Genomic DNA, 26,799 nt, shown 5'->3' with positions numbered 1-26,799 from the left:
CTGTTTTATCTCCTTTTCACCAGCAACAAAACAACCCCTCACCACCGGCCTTTTGCCGAAAGAAGAACCCAATGTACAACACAGCAAATGCATTTGGATGATGACTGGGCAGCACGGGGAGGCAGCTCAATCTAGTCAACGAAGGGGGTTGGCAGTGGGGACACTTGAGTTCTGTCGCTGATTCTTATGCCATGTGACCCTGGCTTAGACTGTCCCTGACCCTGGTGACCACTCCCATAGCCCACCCTAGCCTCCTGTCTTGGGCATAAAGGAATGCAAGCAAGAGCATGGAAATGGTGATTTTCAAAAGTGTACATCTCAGCAAAACCTGAATGGAATTTCCTGGTGCGGGGGAGGAAAGGCCCTTCTCCAGTCTGAGGGGTTTTCCCCTCCCCACATATCAAAGGCCTACTGCAAACAAGGGAGGCATGGGAGCGGCTCAAAAAACCAGCCACAAGAATAATTTATACCAGAAAGTGTTAGGCATCCTACAGGTAGGGATTGCTACCAACCCTGTCATGCTAAAACCAAGAGGAATGTAGCTTCAGATCTGCTGTGGATTAACCACTTCTAAGGACGAGGGGGTAATTGTCTCCATGGCCCAGATAACCTTTGGTGTCTGTGCTGGAGTGGTGGCAAGGGTGTAGTGCAGTCATGGTACAGGTGTCTGCCATGTGGACATCTGTCCTGCAGGAATTTGGCCTGAGAATCATTACTAAACCACTGAGCATTTTTCAGACTCTAATAACTTACCTGCACTGCTACCCTGGGTGAGATTTGAACCAGCGACTCAGGTGCTAAGATGCTGGATCCTCCATCACTATCCTGAGACCCATCGAGCTCTCAGAAAATAAGAAACATAAGTCGTATTTATTCTTCATCTGAATTTGATGATAAATAATGGAATTCCTGTAGTTTTCCTTTTAAACCACCAGAGGGCGAACTGTGTTCAGTTAACAAGTAACAACGCACAAAATGTATGTTGTTTTGCACTTTTAATCTTTGCAAGTTAAAGGTGCTCTATCCTCCCGTCTCAGGCTACCAGCAACTCCTAAGGAAGTTCCTCTCTTTTTCATAGCGCTTAACTATATGGAGGATGCTGTACATAAATAAATGTCATTATTAAGAGGGCTGCTGTTAACTTGAAAACAATCTTATTTTCTCTGAAAATTTTGGACCCACTATTCTTACAAGGTTATTATCACTGAACAAAGTTGAAAAAAAAAATTTCTCTGTGTTTTCAGTGTATTTATTTTGTACATACTCAATTTCACCGTTTCCCCTAAACAGTCTATTGGCCATGATCCTGTAAACAAAATTAGGCAGATGCTTAACTTCACTGAGCTCAGTTAAGGAATTACTCATAAAGATCCTTACAAGCATCAACCAGGGAACAGAAATGTCCTTATAACGTCTTTAAAGGAATTTAAGCAAACATTTCTGGACATACTATTTCCAGGGCCGGCTCCAGGCACCAGCCCACCAAGCATGGGCTTGGGGCGGTGCCTGGAGGGGGGCGGCGCGACGGGGCGCTCCGGCCGGTCGCGGAGAGCGGGGCCTCTTTCTTACCCTTGGCTACTTCTTGCTCTTATTTTTGAGTCTGCATAGGTCTGTACATTGTCCATTCTTTCCTGCATGGCTCAAACCCTTCGGTACAGATTCTTATCTCTGGGAACACTTTCAATGGCCTCCCTATCACGTTGATGAAAATCATGGATTTGAATTTAGTGCTCAGGAAAGGGTTCCCTTAAGACTGAGCCAGACTTAGCGTATGAAGCTGATGCTGGGCAAACTTCTCCCACAGGCTCCATTAACGCATCTCAATCCCATCCTGCAACATCTATTTATTCTGCCACTAAATCTGCACACGGCTTTGCCAGTGCTCCTCAGCCCTGACCTACAGCACAGTTGTTCCATTCCTAGGCCCACACACAGCTCTCACCACTGATCTGCAGCACCAGCTTTTTTGCCTACACACAGCAGTGCCAATGTACCTTCATTCTGGCTGAAACCAGAGGCAAAGGGGATCCTGCAAAAACAAACTGATGAAAAATTTTACATGGATTTTCACAGACCAACATTTACCAATTTCTCCCAGCTCTGCTGTTGATCTGTGAGCCGTATACTACCCTATACAGACATTGTGGCCTGTTCTGTATATTTTGTGTGGAATTCACATAATGTGTATGAAATATTTGGACATCTCTATAAGGTTTTCACGTGGGGCGTTTTATTCAGACCAGTAGAATCAGGCACGCACTTAACTAAACTTTTCATTAATGCCAAGATCTACTTGTTCTTGAAATAGATACCTCAATAAAAATGGTGAGGAGGGAACCAGGAATATGAATTAATGAGTCCTGCAGCAGCACTGAAGGGTCCATCACCAGAACAGCACAATGGGGGAGTGACACATCACACTCGGCCCCCAGTGTTTGCCCCTGTGCCTTGAAGTGACCTCATTTTCCATCCAGCCTTTAAGGTAACATATTGTGCAATACCAGATACCTACAAATAAAATGATTAGACCGTGATCTAAATCATTGCAGTCAGCTAGAATTACAAATAGCTGTTAGGGGAAATCATTTCACTAGACTGAACTTTCTGCTACATCAGTATCAGTGAAGTGTGACATTTAACTTTGCCTTTAGCCTTATCAGCTGTGCCAGTGTTCTTCAGGTTGGGTCTGATCCCAGGTGCAGAACTTAGCCACTCTTACAACCTGTCCTGGGCTGAGCACCTTCCGCAGGGTCCTTAACGCCCGTTGATGTCAATGAGAGTTGCGGCTGCTCGGGACTAGGCTCTTCGTAGCTAGGGCCTGATTTCCCCACCTTTACCCGAGTGCAAGCTTGGAGGAACTCTGTAAAGTCAATGGAGGTAACACCTGTGTCTAACTGATGAAGGTAAAGGGAAGATTAGGGCCCCATAATTTATTTCATGGCACTTTGCTCTCCCAGGGAAACTGAAAAGTTCATCATTTGCCAACCCAGGCCCCAAAGCTCTCAGCTGCACTCCAGACTCCAGGCATGTCTGATCACTGGCAGAGGTTTGGGAACAAGGCTGAGCTTCAGGCTGTTTTTCACAGTCTAAGAAGCAGTTTGCACATCTCTACTCAACTGGCCTGATTCTGTGAGATCAGGGCTGAGCACTGCCGGCTGACAGTGACACCAATGGCAGTTGAGGGTGGGGAGCTGAGAGAGAGATGGAGCCATAAGTCACCTTTGAATTCTTCACCGAGGTCACAGCGAGGTTTGGCTACTAAATCCATGGGCGGAATTTGCCCCTGGTCTAAGTCGGTGCAACTTACATCGACTTCAGGGGGTGCTGCACCTGCTTATGCCCAGATGAATTTAGGGCTTCAAACAAACGTTGAAATCAGTAGTGTCATGTGTAAATCAGTGTAGCTTCAATGGCACGATGCCAATTTACAACTAATGTGGAACTGATTCTAGATGTTTAATCATATCTCAGGAGGCTCCAGAGGTGAAGCTATTCCAGCAAAAGTCAGCGGAACATTAACAAGATGCTCTGTACTTTTCGTGTCCATTAGTCAATAAAAATGGATTAAAAAAAAAAAGATAAGCCAGAGTCACTAACATGGGACCTTTTAATGTGTGGTAGAGAATTCAAAACTGCCATGCAGGGGGCTGGAGAACAGCTCCTACCTGTCTATGGCTGAAAGCTGTTAATACAGAGATAGATGCATATCATTAAGGAGCATTGATATTAAGGGTGGTTATTATTGAATGCAAAGTGTTGTAACTTGAATAAAGACACATGTAAGGCCCCACCTACACTGTAAAAAGCCACTAGTTGGTGGTTCCATTACGGTTACTGCCTGACACAGTTAGCAACATGGTTCAGGCATGCAGTGTAGGGAAAGGGAAAACAAGTGATCCAGGAAACTACAGCTCTATTAGTTTGACCTCAGTTGTATTCCAGGTCTTGGAACAAATTTTGAAAGAGAAAGTAGTTAAGGACATAGAGGTAAACTGTAATTGGGATAAAATGCAACATGGTTTTACAAAAGGCCGATCGTGCCAGACCAACCTGGGATTCATAGATTCATAGATTCATAGATTCTAGGGATCTCCTTCTCTGAGAAGGTAACTGATTTTTTAGACAAAGGAAATGCAGTAGATCTAATCTACCTGGATTTTAGGAAGGCATTTAATACAGTTCCACATGGGAAATGATTAGGTAGATTGGAGAAGATGGGGATTAATATGAGAACTGAAAGGTGGATAAGGGACAGATAAAAGTAGAGACTACAGTGGGTCATGCTGAAAGGGGAACTGTCAGGCTGGAGGGAGGTTATTAGTGGAGTTCCTCAGGGATCGGTCTTAGTACCAATCTTATTTAACATTTTTATTACCGACCTTGGCACATCAAGAGAGGTATTTCCAATAGAGACAGGGAAGTGTTAGTACTGTTATACAAGGCACCTTTGAGAACTCATCTGGAATACTGCGTGCAGTTCTGGTCTCCCATGTTTAAGAAAGATGATTTCAAACTGGAACAGGTACCAAAAAGGGCTACTAGGATGATCGGAAAATGGAGAACCTTCCTTATGAGAAGAGACTCAAACAGCTTCGCTTGTTTAGCCTAACCAAAAGAAGGCTGAGGGGAGAGATGATTGCTCTCTGTAAATACATCAGAGGGATAAATAACAGGGAGGGAGAGGAGTTATTTAAGTTAAGCACCAATGGAGACACAAAAACAAATGGATATAAACTGGCCATCAACAAGTTTAGAGTTGAAATTAGATGAAGGTTTCTAACCATCAGAGGAGTGAAGTTCTGGAGCAGCCTCCCGAGGGGAGCAGTGTGGGGAGGTGGGCGGGGGGGAAACCTAACTGGTTTCAAGACTGAGCTGGGGAAGTTAATGGAGGGGATGGTATGATGAGGGATGGGGAGGGCTCTGAGTTACTACAGAGAATTCTTTCCCAGGTATCTGCCTGACATGCTCAGGATCTAACTGATCTCCATATTTGGGGTCGCGAAGGAATTTTCCCCCAGGTCAGATTGGCAGAAACCCTGGTGGGAGAGGGGTGTCACCATCCTCTGCAGCATGGGATATGGGTCACTTGCAGGTTTAAACTAGTGTAAATGGTGGATTGTCTGTAACTTAAAGTCTTTAAACCATGATTTGAGGACTTCACTAACTCAGCCAGAGGTTAAGGGTCTATTACAGGAGCGGTGGGAGGGGGGGTGAGGTTCTGTGGGCTGTGATGTGCAGGTCAGACTAGAAGATCATGATGGTCCCTTCTGACATTAAAGTCTATGAATAAGATTTCCTCCTGCATGAACTGAATTCCTAAATTCCACGAATCCTTGTACTTTGCCACAGCATGATTTGCTTAGCCAAAGCATATCCTGCTTTTGCTTTTTTAATTGACCAAAACCTTGCAGTGTAATGGGACAGATAAGTGACACATCTCATATTTTGTATGATGTCCCTCGCTCAACCACACACACATTTCTTGTGTCTCCAGACTTGGGCTGGAAAACTTGGGAGGGTTTTTCTGATAAGCCTCCCTTCTGGCGAGGCTACCTATATCCTGGGCTAAATTCAACCCTGGGGTAGCTCTGCTGAAATTAATGTGATGGGTTTGGCCCTCTGTGAACTGCCTTTTGCAGAAGCACAAGAGCAAATATCAGAAATGAGGGGTTGGAAAGGCGGGGAATTAACCAAGGAAGGAAGGGAGTTTGGGAGATAACGAATCAGACTCTCTGGGCCTAACTAGAAAGTTCAGAGCTCAGATAGGAAAGGGTTATGAGTACATGAATTTTGTTCATCAGCTGCAACCTTTTTGTGTCTCTCGTTTTCCCCTGATTTTGCCTTGTTTCTTGCATTTCATTTGCTATACACAAGCCCTAAGTTTATTAAGACAGAATTAAACAGATTAACCTAGTGGCCCAAAGATCAGTCTTTTCATACTGGGAAGATACAATGTTGATACAGTGTTAATAAAAGTTCACATCCTGCAACCCTTACTCTGGCAAAGTACCCAGTGAAGTCAGGGGGATTTTTCTTGAGTGAACACTTAGGACTGCAGGGTTTGGCTCAGTAGAAATAAAACTCAGGATTCAAAAGTGCTTCCCAAATATTATACAGACAATTCTCACAACCCAGTTGTGAAGTAGGTGTGAAATACCCTGTTCTACGGGCAAATAAACTGAGCCACAAAGAGGCCATGGGCCTTGCTCAGGATCACAAGGTGATTCTATGGCAAAGAGAAGAATACAAAGCAGAGGTGAAATAATGGTTCCTATTGAAATGAATAGCAACATTCCCATTGGCATCCATGGAGGATTTCAGCTCAGGAGTCCCAAACTTACACTGCTACTCTGATGACTAAACCACACTTCTTCCCACCTTAAATCATGGAGGCTTGCACGAAGAAGGCCGGGGAACCAGTTCTAAGTACTGTGCATGACAAGCAGAGGGCTAAATTCATTCCTGGTGTAACCCTCTGATGTCAGTAGAGTTACATCAGTGACTAATTTGTGTCCATCTGTACAAAGGGACATGGAGGACAAGACATCCACTCAATGTGCAGTGACAGGCTAAAAACAAACAGAAATGTTGGGAATCATTAATAAAGGGATAGATGATAAGACCGAAAATATGATATGCCTGTATATAAATCTTTGGTACGCCCACAATACAGCGTGCAGATGTGGTCGCCCCATCTCAAAAAAGATATATTGGAATTGGAAAAGGTACAGAAAAGAGCAACAAAAATTATTAGGGTTATGGAACAGCTTCCATATGAAGAGAGATTAATAAGACTGGGACTTTTCAGCTTGGAAAAGAGATGACTAAGGGGGGATATGATAGAGGTCTATAAAATCATGAGAGGTGTGGAGAAAGTAAATAACGAAGGCTCCAGATCCCCCGCTACACTAGGTAAATGCACCTGCATTTCACAACCCCCTCTGCACATGCACACCAGGTGTTCATCCCATGACCTTTTTGGTGTCTGCTACAACAAATGGATAGGTGATGTGGATCTGGAGATCTCTGCTTTCCTGGGGGTTGACAGAGACCCCAGCAGATCACCAGTTAAATATGGAGGCGGCTATTAGCCTTTTAAAAGGTAACTTGCTCCAAATTTCAGACCCCCTTCAGTAGTGGCTGAATTAGACTTGCTGAAGAATTCAGGGATTGTAGAGATATTCCTCACACTCCACACCTGCTAGCTGTGAGATTCAATCCATAGACACCGTACGACAAATGGAAAATACTAAACAAAATGTGAGCTATTGAAGACAACAAGGAAGTCGAGCCAACAAAAAATAACCAGCCCCAGAAAAGCCTTCCTTGAATTGCCACGCCAAGTTTGCAGCTTCGCTCTGGCAATCCTAGCTGGATTTATATTCACTTTAAGGATCATTCCTGCTGAGTTACATCTGAAATGAATTGGGACCCATTAACTCAACTGGGGAAAACACTTTTCCCCGTCAATCACACTACAAAATAAGCACTACCGCCCTAAAAGGAAACGTGCAAGATGATGAGAAAGGACAACACACAACATGGCTCTGAGACAAACAAAACAGCAAAATCAGTAATTAACTGGGGCGCTGGGATTCTGTGGGGAAGCTGTATTAGACTCCGTGGGAAAGAATGCAAAATCAACCAAATATTTTAAAGCACATTTGCTCAAACCACTGGATATTACTCAAGAGTTGTTTACTGCTTGCAGCCTTTAAATTGATTTTAAATAAAAAGAGATGAGGCTGTGTGAAAAGTTAATTTCAAGTCAATACATCCCTGCAAACTAGATTGCTACTGGTTTGCTTCTAGCCCTGCTGCAATCATAACAGATCTCCTTGGAACTTAGAAGTAGGTACACTAGCAGTATAAATCTATGCTGTAATGCAGGGGTCGGCAACCTTTCAGAAGTGGTGTGCCGAATCTTCATTTATTCATTCTAATTTAAGGCTTCGCGCGCCAGTCATACATTTTAATGTTTTTAGAAGGTGTCTTTCTATAAGTCTATAATATATAACTAAACTATTGTTGTATGTAAAGTAAATAAGGTTTTTAAAATGTTTAAGAAGTTTCATTTAAAATTAAATTAAAATGCAGAGCCCCCCGGACTGGTGGCCAGGACCCAGGCAGTGTGAGTGCCACTGAAAATCAGCTTGCATGCCGCCTTCGGCACGCGTGACATAGGTTGCCTACTCCTGCTGTAATGTAATGCTCAGTGCCTGCTACATATCAAAATCAAGAGTTGCAAGAATTTTAATTGTAAAGTTATGGCAAATTATTTAAAACCATTCCTTTGCAAAACAGCTACAAAATAACCACTTTGGGGAAAGGGGTCATCCCTTCCCCCAAAAAACTGCTAACAGGATATGACAAATAGCATCAGTGTGATGGGGACACTTACCTGACGATTAAAATTGTGGATGTGTTATAGTGATTCAGGACCTGACTGTCCACTGCTTTGCCCCTTGTATGGTTATTCACACCTGTGTAAAGTGGCTGTCAGATGGGACCATTTTGATAGGGTAACATTATTTTACCTCCTTTGCACAGGTATAAATGGTGCGAAGACAGGAGAGAATCATGCAAAGATTTTGCTGAGCAGCACTCAAATGCAGAACATTTGTAGCACACCTGTTTCACAGGTTGTGTCTTTGCTGCAAAACAAGGTGGTGTGTTTTTACATGATTAGCAATCTCAATGTAAACTCCTACTGCAGACTATAATTTTGACCTCCATGTAGTTAGTTGAGGTAAATCCCAGGTCCGGGGTGTTTGACCTCAACTAGTTACAGACAGGTAAAACTACAGTGTCTTGCATGTCAAGTTAGCTATCACAAAGTACAAAACAATGTACAACTATTTTGCAATAAATATATAGCCTTAGTCTCATCTCGTGGCAGACAAACGCAATCTTTGTGGGATTAAAATATCGGGGAAAGTACTCAGGATTGCAGAGAATTGTTTGCACATCCTAAGCAACCTGCATAGAACACAAGCAACAAAGAACTTATACAGGATATGTTCTAAAAGCGTGAGTTGCTCAACTGAGGACTTATATTTTTAATACAAATTCCTAATTTACAGTTTAAACTGGAAACCAGCAAGCTTTGTAATGGAAAAAGCAATGTGGCTGTCACTTGTGCAGAGCCTGGAAAAGAATAACCTAGTACAGTACCTGAAAGCTGACAAGCATCCAAAATAAGTTTTCGATCCCTGACTGCTTCGTTCCTTAGTGAAGTCACTCCCAGCAGTTGGGAATCTTGCAAGAGGAGGACTTCAGCTATTAACTTTCCCACTCCAGTTTATTCTGCAGATGCTTCGACCCATGGGTTTGTTTTCAGAGCGTGGCAGGTGAGTGGAAGCTGGGATTTTCCTGCTTCGTGTTGTTTATCCCTGAGCTCAGGGTATGAAATGAATTGAAAGCACTGGATTTCCCATCATAAGATCAAGGAACTTTCACTTTCATTCCTATAGCCAGCACTTTTACCTAATTAAATATGGACTGTTACTATCTTTCAATGCTGGATACAGGTAGAGGAATTAGAAATCATTGTACAGATCAAGAAAAGGTGAGGCTATGCCAGTCGAGTTGTGGGAAGGACACAACCGCGGCAAAAAGGGAGAAATGACTCAGTGTCGTAATTAAGCACATTATCTGTATTTGTAGAACTGGTTCTTACATGGGTGCTTGGCTGGTGCCATAACCTTAAGCAGTGGGGGAATAACAGTAGGGTGGACTGAACCCGGACTGGAGCACAGACTAGGACCCCTGTTCCCTGGGGCCTCTTTCTAGCTCTGCCACTGATTGGCTGTGTGACTCTGGGTAAGTCTAGTGAACTTCCCTGAGTCTCAGGTTCTCTATTTGTAAAATGATGCTCACCAGCCATGGCAGGACGATTTGAGATCTACTGATGATCAGCACTGTCTATACAAGTATTGTTGTTGTTTAAATGGAAACAGTATGTAGCATTATTCTGCAATGTCCTCTTGAGGGAGGGAGTGCAGCTCGATGGGTCTGAGCAGTGACTCCTGGGTTCTATTCCTTATTGCCTCACACTCTGTCATGTGGCCCTTGCATGCCTCAGTTCACCCATCTCTAAAATGGTTCACAAAGGTATTGGGAAGCTGCATTCCTTACTCAGGTGAAATGCTCAGGAACCCAAGCAGAATCATCCCCAGTGTTTGTAAAGTGCTTTGAGATCCCTGGAGGAAAAGCTAAGCATTAACTACTACTGACATCAGTGAGGGAGAGGGGCAGGTGTCAGTTTCTAGAAAGACAAAGAACAAACCAGTAGAGGCTCAGGCACAGCAGTCTCTCCGGCAGTGCTTTGGGCTGCCAGCGTATGGTTTGAACCAAATGTTTCCTATGGATCTCAGCTGCGTCCCCGACCAATGAAACCTTCCGAGGCAGCATGCAGGGAATGGGAATGCGATGAGTGATTCATGCAAAGCGTAGACTCAAAACACATGTTGCCCTGCTCTCGTGCCTGCTGTTTGCACTGCCACGTATATGTACAGCAAGAGACGATAGAACAAGAAATTCCAGAAAGCCATTTCTGGACTCTCATCTGGTTCAATGTGCCGTGGAGATGGAAGAGTGGCAATGAGTGGTGGATTTAAGTAATAATGGTGGATTCCGTTAGAAAGATTCTGCCACATTTCAAAGTGCCTTATTGTACGGTCATGTTCTCAGGCAAATGGACCCAGATCCTCAAAGGCATTTAGTTGCATAACCTGCACTGATTTCATTGATTTAGGAGCCTGAATACATTGGAGGATCTGGCCCAAGGTTGCTAATTCCTAGCATGTGGTACTAGGATCCCAAGTGGGCCCCTGAGACAGACACTGACTCAACATGGTTGTGTATCCACCAGTAGAAGGCAGAGGATTGAAAAAGAAATCCCAAGCTGGGAGTCGCTGCTTGGGAAGTTTGGGGATGAACACACCTGGAGTGGAACAGGGAAGCTGGAGAGTTTGGTCTAGAACAGGAAATGTGGGAGTTCTGGGTTCCACTCCTGACTTTGTCAATCTTTGGCCACACAAGAGCAAGTTCTTGACCTCCAACGCTATGCCCAGATAAACAGGCTTTTTCCAGGGGCCTATGCATGGAGTTGAGAGGATGGTATATGGAGCAGCCAGATAGCCAGTGAGCTGTGCTAGTCATAGTGACCCACTATGCACCTCTTATGCAGGGGTTTTCCCAAGCCATGGCCCAGGCCCACTGCCTCTCCCACTCCCATGTCCCTTGCCACAGAGACAGCCTGAGTGGCACAGTGCTCTGTGGGTGGAGAGAGACTTCACCCTGTTTCTTGACAGAGATGAAAACCATGCTCTGCACCGGCATGGGGGGATGAATCCCGGCTGGCACGTTTTAAAGCAAGTGGACACTTTATACTGAAGTGAACAGACACTCGAGTCAGCAAATGGGTTGCCTTTTCCTGGAACACATCCACACGAGCCGTCCCAGTGACGTCAATGGAATTGTGTGTGTGAGTGTAAGCAAAGTCTGGATGAGCTCTCCCCTGACATCTAGTGGTGAGCTGTGGAAAAAGACTTCAGAAGCTGATTTTGTCTGCATGGACAGAACCACCCTGGCTAGGTGCTCAGCATGATGGGATTGCTTGCCCAAATGATCACTTATGGCTGGTGTTGGATCCCCAGTGTCCTTGTTATTGTGGCAGGAGTAATAAAGTGTTGCTATCCTTGTTGTGTGAACCGAGGGCAGCAGAACTGTACCTGGCAGACCCCAATGGAGGGACTCACCCTCAACTGAATAGCACTCGCTAGGCAGGGGACATGGGTTCCAAAGCCCAATGTGTTGAGAGAGGGTGGGGACAAGTACTTGTACCAGGTAGTGTGGGTGTTGTTTAAGAGTCCTAGACATCACTTGATCCTTTCTCTCTCCATGATATAATAAAAGAGCTAATTTAGACTCAATTGAGAGTCTTGTGACATGCTGAAGAGCTGAAATCACTGGTATGTATGTCTAAGTGTTAGATCTACTTTGGGACAGTGTCTCAATTACAAGAAGTGGCCTAGTGTGTACCAGTACTGAGGCTTCCCCCACTAACAGCTGGGATCACTGAGAGCTGTGTTAAGTGTGTGTGTGTGTGGGGGTGTCTGAAGACATCTTGGCGAGTGAGCAGCTGGTGGAGAGATGTGGCACGTGGCTAACAGGGTGGCTGTTGGAGAGTGTTAGGTACAAGAACTAGAATGGATAAGGCAGCAGGGAGCCCCCTAACTATAAATGAGCTCTCAGTCCTTTACTCTAAGACCAGCATCTATCATCTGGTTGGCTATCACCCGCTACCATGTAATTTCCCTCACTCTTCCTATGATGGATAATGATACAAGTGATAGACAGGCATATGTAAACCAAACAGAAAATATTTATTTGGGGAGATGTATACAAAGGGGGGACAGGGAAGTGAGTAAACATTAACTGAAACTTATTCTTTTACAAGTACAGTAACCTAGTGAATGCGCGGTGTGAAGCCAGGACCCAAATCAATCCCAGATGGGGTACAAGGCAAGTATGACATACATATATCACCCTTCCATCTTTTGCTCAGGACCTCTATCTCTTAGCTCGTATAGAGCCTCGAGAGAGGAACACTGAGGCAATCCCTTGTTGGTCTGTTCTTCCCTGATGACACCAAGACAGGTTTTCGCGATGACAGCGGGGCATTTGAAGGCAGATGATAACGACTGTGATGGGTAACTAATTCAGAGTCTAGATGGCCTGTTGGAGCAAGATGCGCGCACCTGCCTCTAGGATGGGCAGCCCCTACCTGAGGCATGGTGAGCGGTTAGCAGAGAAGCTAGTGGAGAGGGCCAGAGAAGAGCTCCATAGAGGCGTAGCAATCGGCTGTTGGGGCGACAAGTGAGTGCCCGAGCAGTGCACTCCTTACTCCCCCACCCCTGCCTTCCACATAGGGTGGGAGCTTAATCACTTTCTTTGCATCTGATCATCTTCAGTGGATGTTGTGAGACTCCTCTTCCCCCTCCCCCCCCCCGGTGTTTAAAGGTGGTAATCACAAAGGTGGGGGATTTCATTATTTACAGTGCTCAGAGGTGGTTGGTGGTTCTCTTAAAATCTTTCACCTTATTTCCATGTTTCTCTCTAGATATTCCCCATGGATTGGTTACCCCCAAAATTGAGAATTAGATTGAAACCCATTCAGCTTTGCTAATTATTGTAATTCAGATTTTAAACCCTAAGGGGTTAGGGTGACCAGACGTCCCGATTTTATCGGGACTGTCCCGATATTTGCTTCTTTGTCCCGCGTCCCGACCGATGTTTGGTCGGGACGCGGGACAAAGAAGAAATTTTCCCTTCCGCTCCGGCTCCGCCCCCTTCTCCCCCCATTGGCTCCCTCCTCAAATCCCCGCCCTGGCCCCGCCTCTTCCCCAGCATTCCTCCTCCCTCCCAGGCTTGCAGCATGGCGGTGCAAGCCTGGAGGGAGGGACTGGCGGCGGCGGTGCCTGGATCCTGGAGCTGGTAAGTCAGCTCCAGCACCCGGGCACTGGGCGGGCAAAGGGGGGCGGGCAAGGGAGGGAGACGGTGGGCTCAGCTGTGAGCCCCCCCGCCGCGCCAGAGGGCTTCTTTTCCCGCGGGCTGCCTCACCCGGGGCCGGGAGTGCAGCCTGGAGGCTGCTCCAGCCCTGCAGCCCGCGGGGCAGCGCGGTGGGTCCGGGCCGGGGCAGCGCGGAGCGGGCGGGGGGTGGGTGGGTGGCGCGGGCTGAATCCCCGCTGCTGCTGGGGAGCCCCGCGCCTCTCCGTCCCGCTCAGGGCCGCGGCTCCTTCCTGGCCGGACGCGCCCCCCCCCCCCGGCTTGCCCCGCGCACATGCGGCGCACATCCAGCTGCTCCTTCCCGGCGGGAGGGAGACTAGGCGCGGGGGACGCGCGCCGCATGTTCCCGGGGCAGCGGGGGGGCGCGTCGCGTCGGGAGGGAGCCACAGCCGCGAGCGGGAGGGAGAGGCGCGGGGCTCCCTGGCAGCAGCGGGGATTCGGCCCCTGCCACCCACCCGGCTCCTGCCCGCTCCGCGCTGCCCCGCATATGTCCGTGGCGGGCCAGGGGGTGGGAGGCTCCGCGGGGAGGGCAGCGCGCGGGGCCTGCTAATGCCCCAGGCCCCTTAATTTTTTGGCCCCGCCCCCTTTTTGGCCCCGCCCCCTTTTTTGGCTCCGCCCCCGTCCCGATATTTTACCCTTGTAATCTGGTCACCCTATAAGGGGTGGAAGGATAAAGCACAACTATCCTTCGTACTAAAGGCCTCAAGTGCCAGAAAAGAATCCTGAAACCTTGTTTATATACAATTTGTAAACCATTTTAAAACAATTTTTAGTCTTCTTTCCAACTATAATAATTAAGATAGAAATCAAAACAGTGACTTCAAAATCCTGTCTGGTTAAAACCTTCTGTTCAGTCAGCAGACAGAAAGAATCCAGAGACTAAAAACAAAGAGAAATAATTTTCCACTTGCCAGTGAATTGATTTAATGGCTCTTTAAGTTCTATGTGAAAAACTTTCATATCATTGAGTAGATTGGGTGCTAAAATGACACCACAGCCAGCAATTCTCATTTTAGCAGAATGCATTGATCCATTGGATTATAAAACAAAGCAACTTGTATTTATGTTTTGATTACAGTTATTTACAGGATTGGTTAAAGGGGCACAGAGCCAAGTAGTTTAGTTCAAAACTTTCTATACTTTGGAAGTTGCATATTATGGCCTTGGTCCTACAAGCGTCTGATTATCACCGGGGACTTGAACATCATGCAGGGGCGACCTATTAGCAGATGTCCTTTGATTATTGCCCTTGTTTCTGGTATGAGAAGTAAGCACCGAGAAACTAAAAAATATTCCATTGTCTCCTACTGTAGGTGTCTTGCATAGCTATAGCTGCATATAGGTGGACTGCCAGCCCCGTCTCTCTTCCCTGCTATGGGCACCTCCTAGCAGGGGTCAGGGAGTGCTAGGTGCGTTTCTCAGGCATGCCCCCCTCAGCCACGCTCAACCCCACTCCCACCCTGGCAGAAATCTGGGGCGGGCACATGACCCCACATGACCCTCCCGCCACATATCACCTCAGCTCCCTGCTCTGTGAGATACAGGTGAAGGGAAATCAAGACTCCTCCATGAACAATCATGGGCTAGCAGCCTGTCCCTTCCTCGCCCACAGCCACAGTTACCTGTTTGGCAGTAGGTGTCCGCAGCCCTGTCTGGCCTGGGCCATGCCCGCAGCAGGGAGGCAATGGGAGAAATAAGTGGGAAGGAGCTGTGAGGAGAGTTGGGGCAAGTTGGTGCCGGCTTGGAGCATTTCTGGAAGGCCCAGGGGGAGCAGGAAAGGGGACAGAGGCAACACATGGGGTGGTCACGTGCCCTCCCCAACCTTTAAATTCCCACACATACACATACCACCATCAAGAGTTATGGGTCATTTCTGGCTCAGAGTGCATCAATTCAACATGCTCATCTCTCAGGTCCCAGTCCTGCATTGTGATCTCATTGTGTCCACGTGGAGCCCATTGACATCAGCTGGGCTTTGCACAAGCGCTGCAGTCTGCCTACATGGGTCACAGTGCAGGATTGAGGCTTCATTTGGTGCAGCTCCCCCGCACCTCGGGAAAAACTAATAAAGTTGTGCGGGTGCACGAGCACCCAGTGGAGACAACACGCCAACACTCAGGCAGGAATCTGAGCCCTGATCTCACGCAGCGTTAACCTCTGTGTTGGACATAAAGAAAGCACTGCCATGGCTTTAGTAAATACGTAACTGTCAGGATGGGAACATTTGAGACCTAGCCCACTGGCCAATGTGCCTTTTCCAGCCCTATGAAAGTTCAAAACCTTATGGAAAAAATATATAATATTCTTATCACTGTTACTGCAAAATTAATTCAAAAGGATTTCTTACAGAAATAAAGCACAAGTAATTAGTGTTGCCATGAAGTAAAAAAATGTCAAGAAAGAAAATGCTATCCACAGACAGAGACAATGCTAGAGCTAATTCTGGAACACAAGCTCCTGTGGCAACTTGAATGACAAAAGAATAACTTTGGTTCACATTTTAAAAATGTCACCAATGGAAATTCCATTAGAAAATTTCTATCTGGTTTCTACTGATTCTGCTGGCAAAAAAGTTTTGGCACAGAACAAAACTCGTATGATTGGCACTGAGCAATAGTTTCATTATTGGGCTACTGGTGTCTGGCCCAGCACTAGAAATCAACATAGACCAACTGAAAGATTCAAAAAGAGCCAACTGGAATTGCCATTATGGGTTTGATGCTCCAGAATCTGAAAGGACAGTGTCAGACTTTGCTTTGCATTACCTTTGGCTCTATACACATGACATTCTATGTACGTAAAATACACTATAATTGCAGAAACGCCTTTGGCCTTAATTAACAGAGAATGGATCAGCATGGCAATGATAAGAAGATCCACCTCTTTAATTAACAGATTCCTGAGACTAAACCAATGGATACCTGGTCATGGGATTGCCAGCTGTTTGCATAGGTTTGGATGGAATTTTGTATCTGCAGCTTCCTGCCCTGAAGAAGCTAGGTCCTGGGCCTAATTACTGATTTAAAACTCAGCTAGAGGAGGTGTGATAGGGTACTATTAATAGCACCCTGGTCACTGAGTTTGCTGCAGCACTGGCAAGAGTGCAGGATTAATTGAAGCCAATTAGACACTTTGTGTCGGGGGATTATGAGCCCCTGGGCTAACAAGGTAATTGGGAGGCTGTAAGTGGGAGGAACAGGAAGCAAGGGGAGCTCAGAGGGTGAGCCTGGGCTGAGGAGTGAAGGTGGCATGGAAGCCTCCTCTTGCTATAACCCTGCACTGAAATCCTCACAGCGTGTAAGGAAAGAATAAATACACCCCCAGTGAAAGGGGAACGGCTGGGCATGTGTTTGTGACTGTGAGTCAACACAGACTGGCCTGGAGGTACGGTACACTGGGCACCGACGGAGGCACCCAGTGACAGGAGGACGAATAGTCTCACAAATCCTCCCACCTCGAGGTTCTAACACACCCATGTGCAGGCCCTTGTGTCGCTGGTGGGTAACTGGAGTGTCACAGGAATATAGGCTCAGCCCAGCGGCCCATCAAGGCTAGTGTTTTACCTCTAATAGCAACTAATAGTGAACATTTCAGAGGAAGACAAACCAGCATCTCCCAAACATGACTAGTTATCTAGGACAAGGTTCCCTGGCATTCTAGGCAGCTGTATGTCTGCTTGGGGAGAAGTTGTTTAAGCCTGGTGGGTACTACAATACCCAGCAACCACTGGTGCAACTTTCAATTAAGATTATTTAAACAAGGGTTTCAAAAGGCCTGGCCTTTCCCCAGAGAGCGTTTGAAAAAAATTACTAAAATCTGGCCCTATGGGAATCTCCCACAGCTTTTCAGCCAGAGGGAGGAAGGCAGGTATCTCTGTGTCTTTCAGCATAGCAAGACGTTTGGATAAAATCCATGGCCAAGATTTTTTTCAATGGATGCCTAAAGTTAGTGTCCTAAATCCATATTTTAATTACCTGATTAAAAGCCTTGACAAACAGCACACTTTCATTCTGTAGGGTGAAATAATCCAGGTAACTGTCAGCCCACAAAACAAGATTCCCCACGTTCTTTCTATATTTTTTATCATGTGTCAGAAGAAAATCAGTGCAATTGACTTCTGCAATCTAACTGTGAAGTTGGGGCCCCATTTACATTCATTTTCTCTTCAGTGTGTCCATTCATCAGACAATTCTTTCAAGTAATTGAAGTTGGTGCTGAGTCAGGGGTTGTTTCCCAGTTCCAGAGTCCCCTCACAACACAGCATTTGGTTGGTGAATTAGATTGGCACTCGCATCACAATGTCTTTGTGATCGTGCACAGCACTTCTGTCCTGATGGCTGCAGGTTAATAATGCTACATAATTCAGGGGATGAAATGTTCCATCCATGTAGCTGCTGTATTAGCCCATCCGAAAGGGCTAGCTATTAAGGTAGGAAACAAAGCTTTGATTCCAACAAAACTGGGGAAAATACGGCCTTAAAGCATCAGTGTTTCAGGGAGGGAAAGAATGCTGCTCAAATTATGAGGCCACGTTTTCCAATGAGTTACACCAGTGAAACTGAGAGGAGAATGTAGCCACCAGTCTCCAAAACAGGGGATGTCTGACAAAAAAAGTCTTTAAAATGCTAGTTGCTTCACCTTGTTTGATTGCTTAGCGTGTATGTACTGAATGTCTGAGTTTCTGTATCTACTGCTTTGCTTAAATTCAGCTGCATTGGTGCAGGCTGGATCATTATTTTCATTCAGGAGCCATCTTATTTTCACACGTCACATTCTTGGTTAGGTGCCTTTTCTTCTGCTTTTTCATCTGTAAAAATCGGGGGGAAACTTTTGTGAGAACATCATCGATTCAAATCCCTCTTTACAAAAGAAATGTGAAGCCAGGTTAGTGGTGCTGGGTGACCGCAAGCTTGCTCCTGCTCTATCTCACACCAGTGTAAATAAGAATCCATGACAGTCAGTGACATTACACCAGTGTAAAATGGGTGTCAATTAGATCAGAACCAGGCCATGTGTATCTGTTTGGATACAGTACAGGCAAAGCACAGACTGTGGTGTGCCAGCTTCCCCTGCATGGCCCTGCCAAGATACTTCAGCTCTGACCTAGTGGAACTGTCTCTAGGGCCGAGGGGGATTCTGTCACAGTGGTTCCATAGTGGCTGGTGTACGCTACAAAGGCTTTGCCAATACCATATAACTGCACTGGCAAAGCCCTGATGGAGACACAGCGTGTTCCGACAAGAGGCATTCTCTGCCGTTATAGTTCATAGATTCCTACATTCCAGGGCCAGAAGGGACCATTGTGAGCATCTAGTCTCACCTCTTGTGTGACACAGGCCATTAAACTTGCTCAAAATAATTCCTTTTGAACTAGAGCATATCTTAAATTAAAATAAAAAATCCAACAGTGTTTTGAAAATGGTTAGTGATGGAGAATCCACCATGGCCCTTGTGCCAATGGTTAGTTACCTTCACTGTTAAAAACGTACATCTTATTCCAGTCTGAATAGTTAAACCATCTCTCCGAACAACATAAACCATCCAGGCAAAACTGCCCCTTTGCCAGAATAAGCTGCAGCTACATAGCTGTTTTGCCAGAATAGGTATGATTATTTTTTTTCACACCCCAACCAATATAGCTATGCTGGCCAAACTTTACAGGGCAAACCTGGCTTCTGTCTGTAGCCTGTTGGTTCACGCTGCCAGTGATGAGGTGCAATGGAAGAGCTGGGTGGGTTGCCAGGACTGGAAGCGAAAAGGACAATGCAGATGACTATAGAGGGGCAGAAGCTGAGTTTTGGTAGGTTTAACATGCATGGATAGAGCTGTGTGGTGGTTTTAAGGAGTGATTGGGGGAGGGTGGCAGCTCTGAAAAAAGGAGGTCCGGGGTCCATCAGCTGAGCTGTATGGTGTCCCAGGACTGGCAGTGGGTGCTTCAGATCAGGAGGTAGGTACACAGCTATGTGTGCTCCCGAAATATATTCACTTGGATTGCTGCAGGTCAGAACTGAGGTGTGTTTGGCAGGGCTGCAGGGGAGGAGCACATGCAAGGCACGACATTGGGTTTTTATCAGCTTTTCATTGTGAAGGACACTAAAATGTAACAAAGCAATCACATCACATAGATATTGGGCTAAATTCAACCCTGGCACAACGCCACTAATTTCAGCTGAATTACACACTGGATGAACTTGACCCAGGATTAGATAAAATATGAACAGTGGAAAGGCTTACGTTGTCTCAAAATTGGAAGGAGGGTCCTTAATAGGTCTGCAAAACTCCCTCTGGCCATTGCTAGGAAAATAAAGGGGGAAGGGGATTGGCATTAGAAAATGTACGAAACCATTAGATGATTTAATTTCAGGAACTATATTGCATAATTGTAAACAGATTTTAGCAGTGCTGCCTTCACCGTGTTGACCAAGACAATGAATGAGAGGCAACATCCCATTGTGAGCTCAGACACAGGAAAGGACTATGTTTTGATTTTGACTGGGGCCAGTCATGTGTTTTGGTGCAGCCCTCTGCATGCTTCCCTGGTTATTTGTATACCGGGGCAGTGCCGTCTTGTGTGCTTTTGAAATTCTTTCTCTGGGCTGGATTTGGCACTGCTACCCAATGCTTTACTTTAAATGCCATCTGAAATGGCAAAGGGAAACATTTTCAAATATGCCTATGTTACTTAGGAGCCCTGGTCCCACTGACTTTCAGCGGGTCTCAAAAAACATCTCCTTGGGACGTATTTCTCTGTTAATGGAGGGGCTGGACTTTACTGGGGGCAGAATTAGACCGGGAGTTACACCTCTCCAACATCATTATTTCACATTGTAAGACACATTCTATGGATATGACTGTAAAACACAGGGTACTTTAGTGCAGGAAAAAGATTCCCTTGATTGCCTGGAGGATGAGCAGGGACACTCTACTCTCCTGCTGTCTCCATTACAATTTCTCATTCTCTTTAGGGGGTGCAAGGTAAGGTCCGTTGGGTGTTACAGGTTTGCCTTTGTTCATTTGTACGGAATCAGTCTCCACCAAGGATCATGCAAACTTCCTATTACGTTCTTGGGTGTAGCATTAAGTGTTGGGTTTCAGTCATGAGGACGTATGGGCTGGAATGGACTCTACTCTACCTGATTTGTAGCATGGAGGGGTTCAAGTGCACACAAATACTGGCTAAATCAAGCCAGTAAACTCAAGAGGAGATTAAGGATTTGTCTACACTCCTAACTCAGATTAAAATAGCTGTGAAGATGCAGCCACTCTTGTTTTAATTTGGGATAGCAGCTAGAGTGCAGGCCTAAAGGGATATGTCTACACTGCAGCTAGGGACAAGCCTCCCAACCTGGGTAGGCAGACTTGTGCTAGTAAGAGCAGTGTGGACATTGCTCGGGCTCTCGAGCCCACCTGACTCCTGGGTGTGAGCTCGGGTGATCGGCCCGATTCTTGCTGGAGCTACAACATCCACATGGCTAGTTTCAGTGTTATAGCTTGAGCCCAGCTAGTGTGAGTCTGTCTGCCCAGGCTGGGAGGCTCACATCCAGCTGCCGTGTAGACATACCCCAGGGGAGCCCGGGGTTGAATTTGAGCTGCTAATCCAAATTGCCATGTTTTCACTGCTATTTTAACCTGGACAAAGAACTTTTTGTTTGCAGTGTAGACATATCCTTAAGCAGCAGCATTCCTCCCTCTTCTAAACTCATGGGATGGGTCTGTACTAGACATTTTAATCTTAAACCTTTTTGTTACCAATTAACGTGGGGTAGCTAACACATTTACAAAGGCTGGCATGGACACTCCCCACATGTTTGTTCCAGGCTACCACCATTAAGTGTGGATTAGCTGAGTTTGTGGTACTAGCTCCTAGCAAGTGACTTTTTGAAACTCAGCAGGTGAAGATGGAACAGACTTCACCCTTAATGTGTGTCAGACTGTACCTCGCTGGCGGTGCCTGTAGTATAGAACAGCTGCAAAACAGCAGAGAACCAGAACGATGAGCACTAGAATGATGGGAATGTGCTCTTCCATGGTCTTTGGAATTTCCTGAGCTTCCATGGTCTTCAGAATTTCCTGATCTGGAAAAAAAACCAGGTGGACTCAAAAACATTATGGTGACAACCAAAGCCGTAGTTTGTTTAAAGCAGTAATTCACAGCAGGATGACTTGTGGGTCCTATGGTACGTTCGGCAGATGTTGATGGTAACTTTTGTGATCTTGTTTTCAGCTTACTTGGAGTAAAATTTTCAAAAGTGCCTATGTGATTTAGGAGCCTCAGTTGACTTCCAGTAAAACATAAGCAGCTACAGGCTAGATCCACAAAGACACTCAGGCACCTTGTTACCCAGTGCAATCCACAGCCCTGAGTTAGACACCCAACTCTGTATGCAATGCTTGAGGACAGTTAGGAGCCTAAGAAAGGGATCTGCAAAAGCCAGCACGCTGAGCGAGGAGCTGTCTAAGGTCCCCAATGGGAAATACTTTCCCACCAATCTCCATGTGGGATTCACAGCCGTGAATCCTTTCATGGCGTCAGATGCCTAAGCCCTTTCTTATACAAAATGCACTGCTCGCACTCCTTTGTACTATAAAAAAATCTAGAATAATCTAGCATGTGAAGCAGAAGCATGTGAGATATTATTCAAAAATCTCTGCTTTACCTGCATACAGCTATTCCTGGGACAATATGCTGGTGGTGCTCAATAATAATGGCATTAGAACTAGTACTCTGAGAACTGCCAGTCACCCCTTTCCAGCTGGGGAGCAAGAATTCTACACAAGACACCTGCTAATGTTACATCATCAGGACACGATTGATTTGTGGCTGAAACTCAAAGTATTTCTGCTATATCTTATACCTGGGGTTGAAGTAAAATGAAGGTAATCAGTGACTGCTTTGTGGGCACTAAGGCACTTGGTTTTGTTTCTCTTGGTGTACACATCATACAGCACAGTGCAGCAATACTCGGAGGCAGTTAAGGTGGGTTTCTCATGGAGAGTGCTGGTAAGGCTGGTTAAACCACCTTCTGCTTCCTCAGATACCAGGCTTGCACTGCCTGTCAGGTTAGTCCCGTGGCCATCAAACCAATGGATCTGCCTTTGTCGATGCCCTATAGATGACAGACAGGCGAGCTTTCTTCCATTCCTAGTGAAGTCAGGCTCAATTTCAGGAGCTGAAAGAAACACAGTGTTGATTATGGCTTGTGCAATATCCATTGCTTCTTGAGGGCCTGATCCTGCACCACTGAAATCATTGGATGCAGGATTGGGTCCACAACAACTGCATGATTTCTGCCATTTGCAAGCATTTAGAATCATCTGAATGTTGCTTTCCCAAGCGATTTCCTCAACGGGTGACTAGGGGTCCTAATTAACAGCTAACCTATCGGTCAAATTCAGCCTTGGCATGTGTGGGTAACTCCACTGAAGTTCAGTCGAGGATGAATTGGCCCTAGAGCTCTGTAACAACAGTCCTGGCTGGATTTCTGTGGGGACGGAGCTAAAGGATCTGGTGCTAGGGTGGGTCACAACTGCACCTTAGACCATACGTGTAAGTATGGGTGTCCGATTACATCTGATTGATTTCTCTAATTGTTTTGTATTGCGGGTGAACGTGTAATGCGGAGGGCTTGACAACCCTCTCTGGCAGCATTTATCTATTCCTGTGCTGCTATATATGGGCTAAATAGTGGCTTTGCCCTGGGCAAAAAGCAGCATGTAGCTGCACTGACCTACGAGCAGACTTGGAACTCAGAGACTCACAATCTGGTCCCCAGTTGCCTAAGGGCTCAAGGGAGAGGGAAGAGAGGGTGGCGTAATCTATGCCAGGCCTCTACCTGGCAAAGGTTACTTCCCCTTGCATGCAGGAGGCAGCTGCATTGGGTGATATGTTGGGGGGAAGGGCAGAACCAAGCTTCCCTGCAATGCTCACCAATGCCCACTCTCTGCCTGGCCACATTCATGGGAGGGGGAGTAGTGATGGTACCTGTCGTGGCTGCTCTCCCACCCACCACTAGTATCCGTGATATGGGCAACAGGCACAAGGGAACAGCGTGCCTTAACCCTGGGTGGATACACAGTTAAGGCCACAATCTGGCCCTAAACAAGCTAAAATAATACAAATGATTGGAACAGGGAGAAGAACACAGTTAAATTCTGTGTCCCTATTGAGCTAGAACAGGGGTCTCAGACACGCGGCCCACGAGGTTATTTTCTGCAGCCCACAAGCTCCTCACCCAGCGTTTACCTAGAGAGGCTCCGGATGGACGTGCACCGGGGGCAGAGCAGGCTCCCTGCCTGCCTGCCCTGCCCCTGCGCTGCTCCGGGAAGTGGCCGGAACGTGGGGAAGAGAGGGCGCAGGGTCTGTGTGTTGCTGTTGCTTCAGGCACCGCCCCCAGCAGCTCCCATTGGCCGCGGTCCCCCGTTCCTGGCCAATGGGAGCTGCTGGGGGCAGTGCCTGAAGGAACAGCAACAACCCTGCGCCTCTCCTCCCCCAGGTTCTGGCCGGGCAGGGCGGGCAGGCAGGCAGGGAGCCTGCCCTGCCCCTGGTGCGCGCAGGGCCAAAGCCCGCCTCCCCGAACCCTTCCTGTAGCCGAACCCCCTGCACTGAGCCCCCTGCCACACCCTGCACCCTGATCCCCTGCCCTGAACCCCCTGTCACACCCCACACCCTTCCTGCATCCCAACCCACTGCCCTGAGCCACCTGCCGCACTCCTCCTGCACCCCAACCCCTTGCCCTACCCCGCACCCCTCCTGCACCCCGACCCCCTGCCCTGAGCCCCTACCACATTGCACACCCCTCCTGCCCCCCCTGGGGGCAGGGAGGGGGTGGAGTTGGGGTGGGGATTTCGGGGAAGGGGTTGGAATAGGGGCAGGGAAGAGGTGGAAAGAGGCGGGGCAGGGGCAGGGCCTCATGGAAGGGGTGGACTGGGGGCAGGGCTGAGGGCGGTGGCGGGGAGGTGTCAGTAATGCAGCCTTTGGGCCAATGTACTAGTCCTCATGTGGCCCTCGTGGTCATTTGAGTTTGAGACCCCTGAGCTAGAACCTTGACACTCGGTGAGCTCACTCATTATGGAGTGCTGAGAACAAGAACAATAAACGGTGAGCTTTCACCTGACCATCAGAGATCACCAAACAGTCACTACTCTTTTATGGTATTTCAACCATTTAAGACAAAGGGGCTCTGCAGGGTCTAACTCAGTGTTTGAAATGTTTTGTTTATTTTGAAAACCTCTTTATTTTATCAAAAACCTCTAGTGCTGGTAATTGTCCTTGGAAAACTAACCCATGGTCTAACAAAACTTATTTATTAAAATGCTCAAAAAAGTAACTGAAATCTGAAGTAGCTTTATTATAGTGTCCATGATCCCCTCTGTGCTGTGAATTTACCTGTAACCTCAAGGTTGGTACATCTATTGCCTTCCCCATTGTCAAAATGAAGATACCATTGATAACTGCTTTGATCAGTTGCTTTTACTTCCTGTATTTGCACTTCAGAAACGTTGTGCTGTAGCACCAACCGAATTCTTCCGTTTTCACTGGAATAATTTCCATTCCACGTGTTAATAATAGTTTCTAAGCACGAGTTCTGTTCATTACAACTTTCACAGCGCTTAACTACCACGTTTGTAATCTTTGTGTTGCCAATGCATGAAATTGCCGCTGTTTTGTCATATTCAGTCTTGACATCACTGCAGATGAAGCTTGCAAATTCTGAGGGAGGCAGGTGGAAAAAAGAACACAAATAATTATTACTCAAGCAGAAATCATTAAGTGAAAAACAAGTGTTTGATTGCTAAATTATAGAATAGGTTTAAGTGAAGAAAACTTGTATCCGTTAGACACTATTTGGCCGTATTCTGTCCCAAGATACACCTGTGCAACCCTACATAAGCAAATATGTTCAATTGAGCACAGAATTTTAATTTGGGCTAAACTAATCTCTAGTGTAATTCCACTGATGTCTGTGGAATTACACGTGGGGTGAATGTGCCCTAAGATGACAGACAACTGATGACCAGTATTTAAGTCTACTTTACCTAAAGAGCATTTCCAGTGGAGCGAGTAGCACTGTTACCATATTAGCACATCTTAGTCTCAGCCTTAGTCTGGGATCTTGGGGCTCTGTAGACAGGTGTTCTACCAGGAGAGCCAAAGTGGAGCTTCCTTATTGGCTGAGCCAGTGGGAGCAGTGACCAGCCTGTCTGAGCCCTGTGTCACTCTGCAGAGCTCACAGGAGACAAATGGGATATAACCATTGCTCTAAAATCGATGTGCTGGCTGATTCCAAACCACACTGGTTGTGGCCAGAGTGGAGCTGGAGGGAAGAGGTGATGCTGTGGTTTGCAATATCCCTTTTGACTATCAGTACTGTAGTGTCTGTTCTTGCCAAGCTGCTGGTCCCTCTCTGTGGAAGGTTCTAGCTTTAGTTCTTTCTAAGTAGCCTAACTCGGTTTCCTTCTTGCCCTCGCCCCAGCTCATTGGGTTGCTGATTTTAATTGTTAACAGTTCAGCTTTCTCCCTGGAACATAAAAAACATATTATTGTGTGATGAGAGGCAAACACAGTAAAATGAGGTGACTTACGGCTGTGGGAGGCACTTGAGGAAACGGACAGGAACAGGAGGCGGACGGCTGTTTTCTGGAGGGAGCCCATCAGGCGTCTCAGATGTCTGAGCTCCAGAGGTGAAAGTTGCTGTAGACGTCCAGCGTTTTGGTATTATTCTATCAGAGCAGAAGAGGTGACATCAATTTCCTGGGTATAAACTTAATTTACAGCCTTTAGAATTCCCGTCCCCTTCTCATCCTGTTTTATCTCCTTTTCACCAGCAACAAAACAACCCCTCACCACCGGCCTTTTGCCGAAAGAAGAACCCATTGTACAACATAGCAAATGCATTTGGATGATGACTGGGAGGCACAGGGAGGCAGCTCAATCTAGTCAAGGAAGGGGGTTGGCAGTGGGGACACTTGGGTTCTGTTGCTGATTCTGACGCCATGTGACCCTGGCTTAGACTGTCCCTGACCCTGGTGACCACTCCCACAGCCCACCCTAGCCTCCTGTCTTAGGCACAAAGGAATGCAAGCAAGAGCATGGAAATGGTGATTTTAAAAAGTGTACATCTCAGCAAAACCTGAATTGAATTTCATGGTGTGGGACAGGGAAGGCCCTTGTGCAGTCTGAGGGGTTTCCCCCTCCCCACATATCAACGGCCTACTGCAAACAAGGGA

General features: G+C 46.6%; 1 protein-coding gene across 4 annotated transcripts in view; it reads right to left on the bottom strand.

The window, feature by feature from the left end:
* LOC101933891 (uncharacterized) overlaps positions 1–26,799 on the bottom strand; it is a 42,363-nt gene that overhangs the window by 6,168 nt on the left and 9,396 nt on the right. The window contains exons 2-7 of one of the 4 annotated variants that reach the window (XM_065563383.1): positions 26,155–26,292; positions 24,959–25,282; positions 22,428–22,742; positions 21,510–21,647; positions 19,807–19,866; positions 17,518–18,379 (exon numbers count right to left, since the gene is read on the bottom strand). The exons of 1 other annotated variant lie outside the window; for it this stretch is intronic. In XM_065563383.1, coding sequence (XP_065419455.1) covers positions 18,333–18,379; positions 19,807–19,866; positions 21,510–21,647; positions 22,428–22,742; positions 24,959–25,282; positions 26,155–26,224 — 954 coding nt within the window. In that variant the 5' untranslated portion in view covers positions 26,225–26,292 and the 3' untranslated portion in view covers positions 17,518–18,332. Of the gene's footprint in view, positions 1–9,174; positions 9,402–17,517; positions 18,380–19,806; positions 19,867–21,509; positions 21,648–22,427; positions 22,743–24,958; positions 25,283–26,154; positions 26,669–26,799 lie in introns of those variants that run through there. 2 more of the 4 variants (XM_065563384.1, XR_010591869.1) reach the window with 2 other exon arrangements.

This window comes from Chrysemys picta, chromosome 12 (assembly GCF_011386835.1).
Source record: "Chrysemys picta bellii isolate R12L10 chromosome 12, ASM1138683v2, whole genome shotgun sequence".
Lineage (NCBI taxonomy): Eukaryota > Metazoa > Chordata > Testudines > Emydidae > Chrysemys > Chrysemys picta.
Note: the sequence above shows the minus strand (reverse complement) of the source record. Positions and strands in the feature narration are given on the sequence as shown.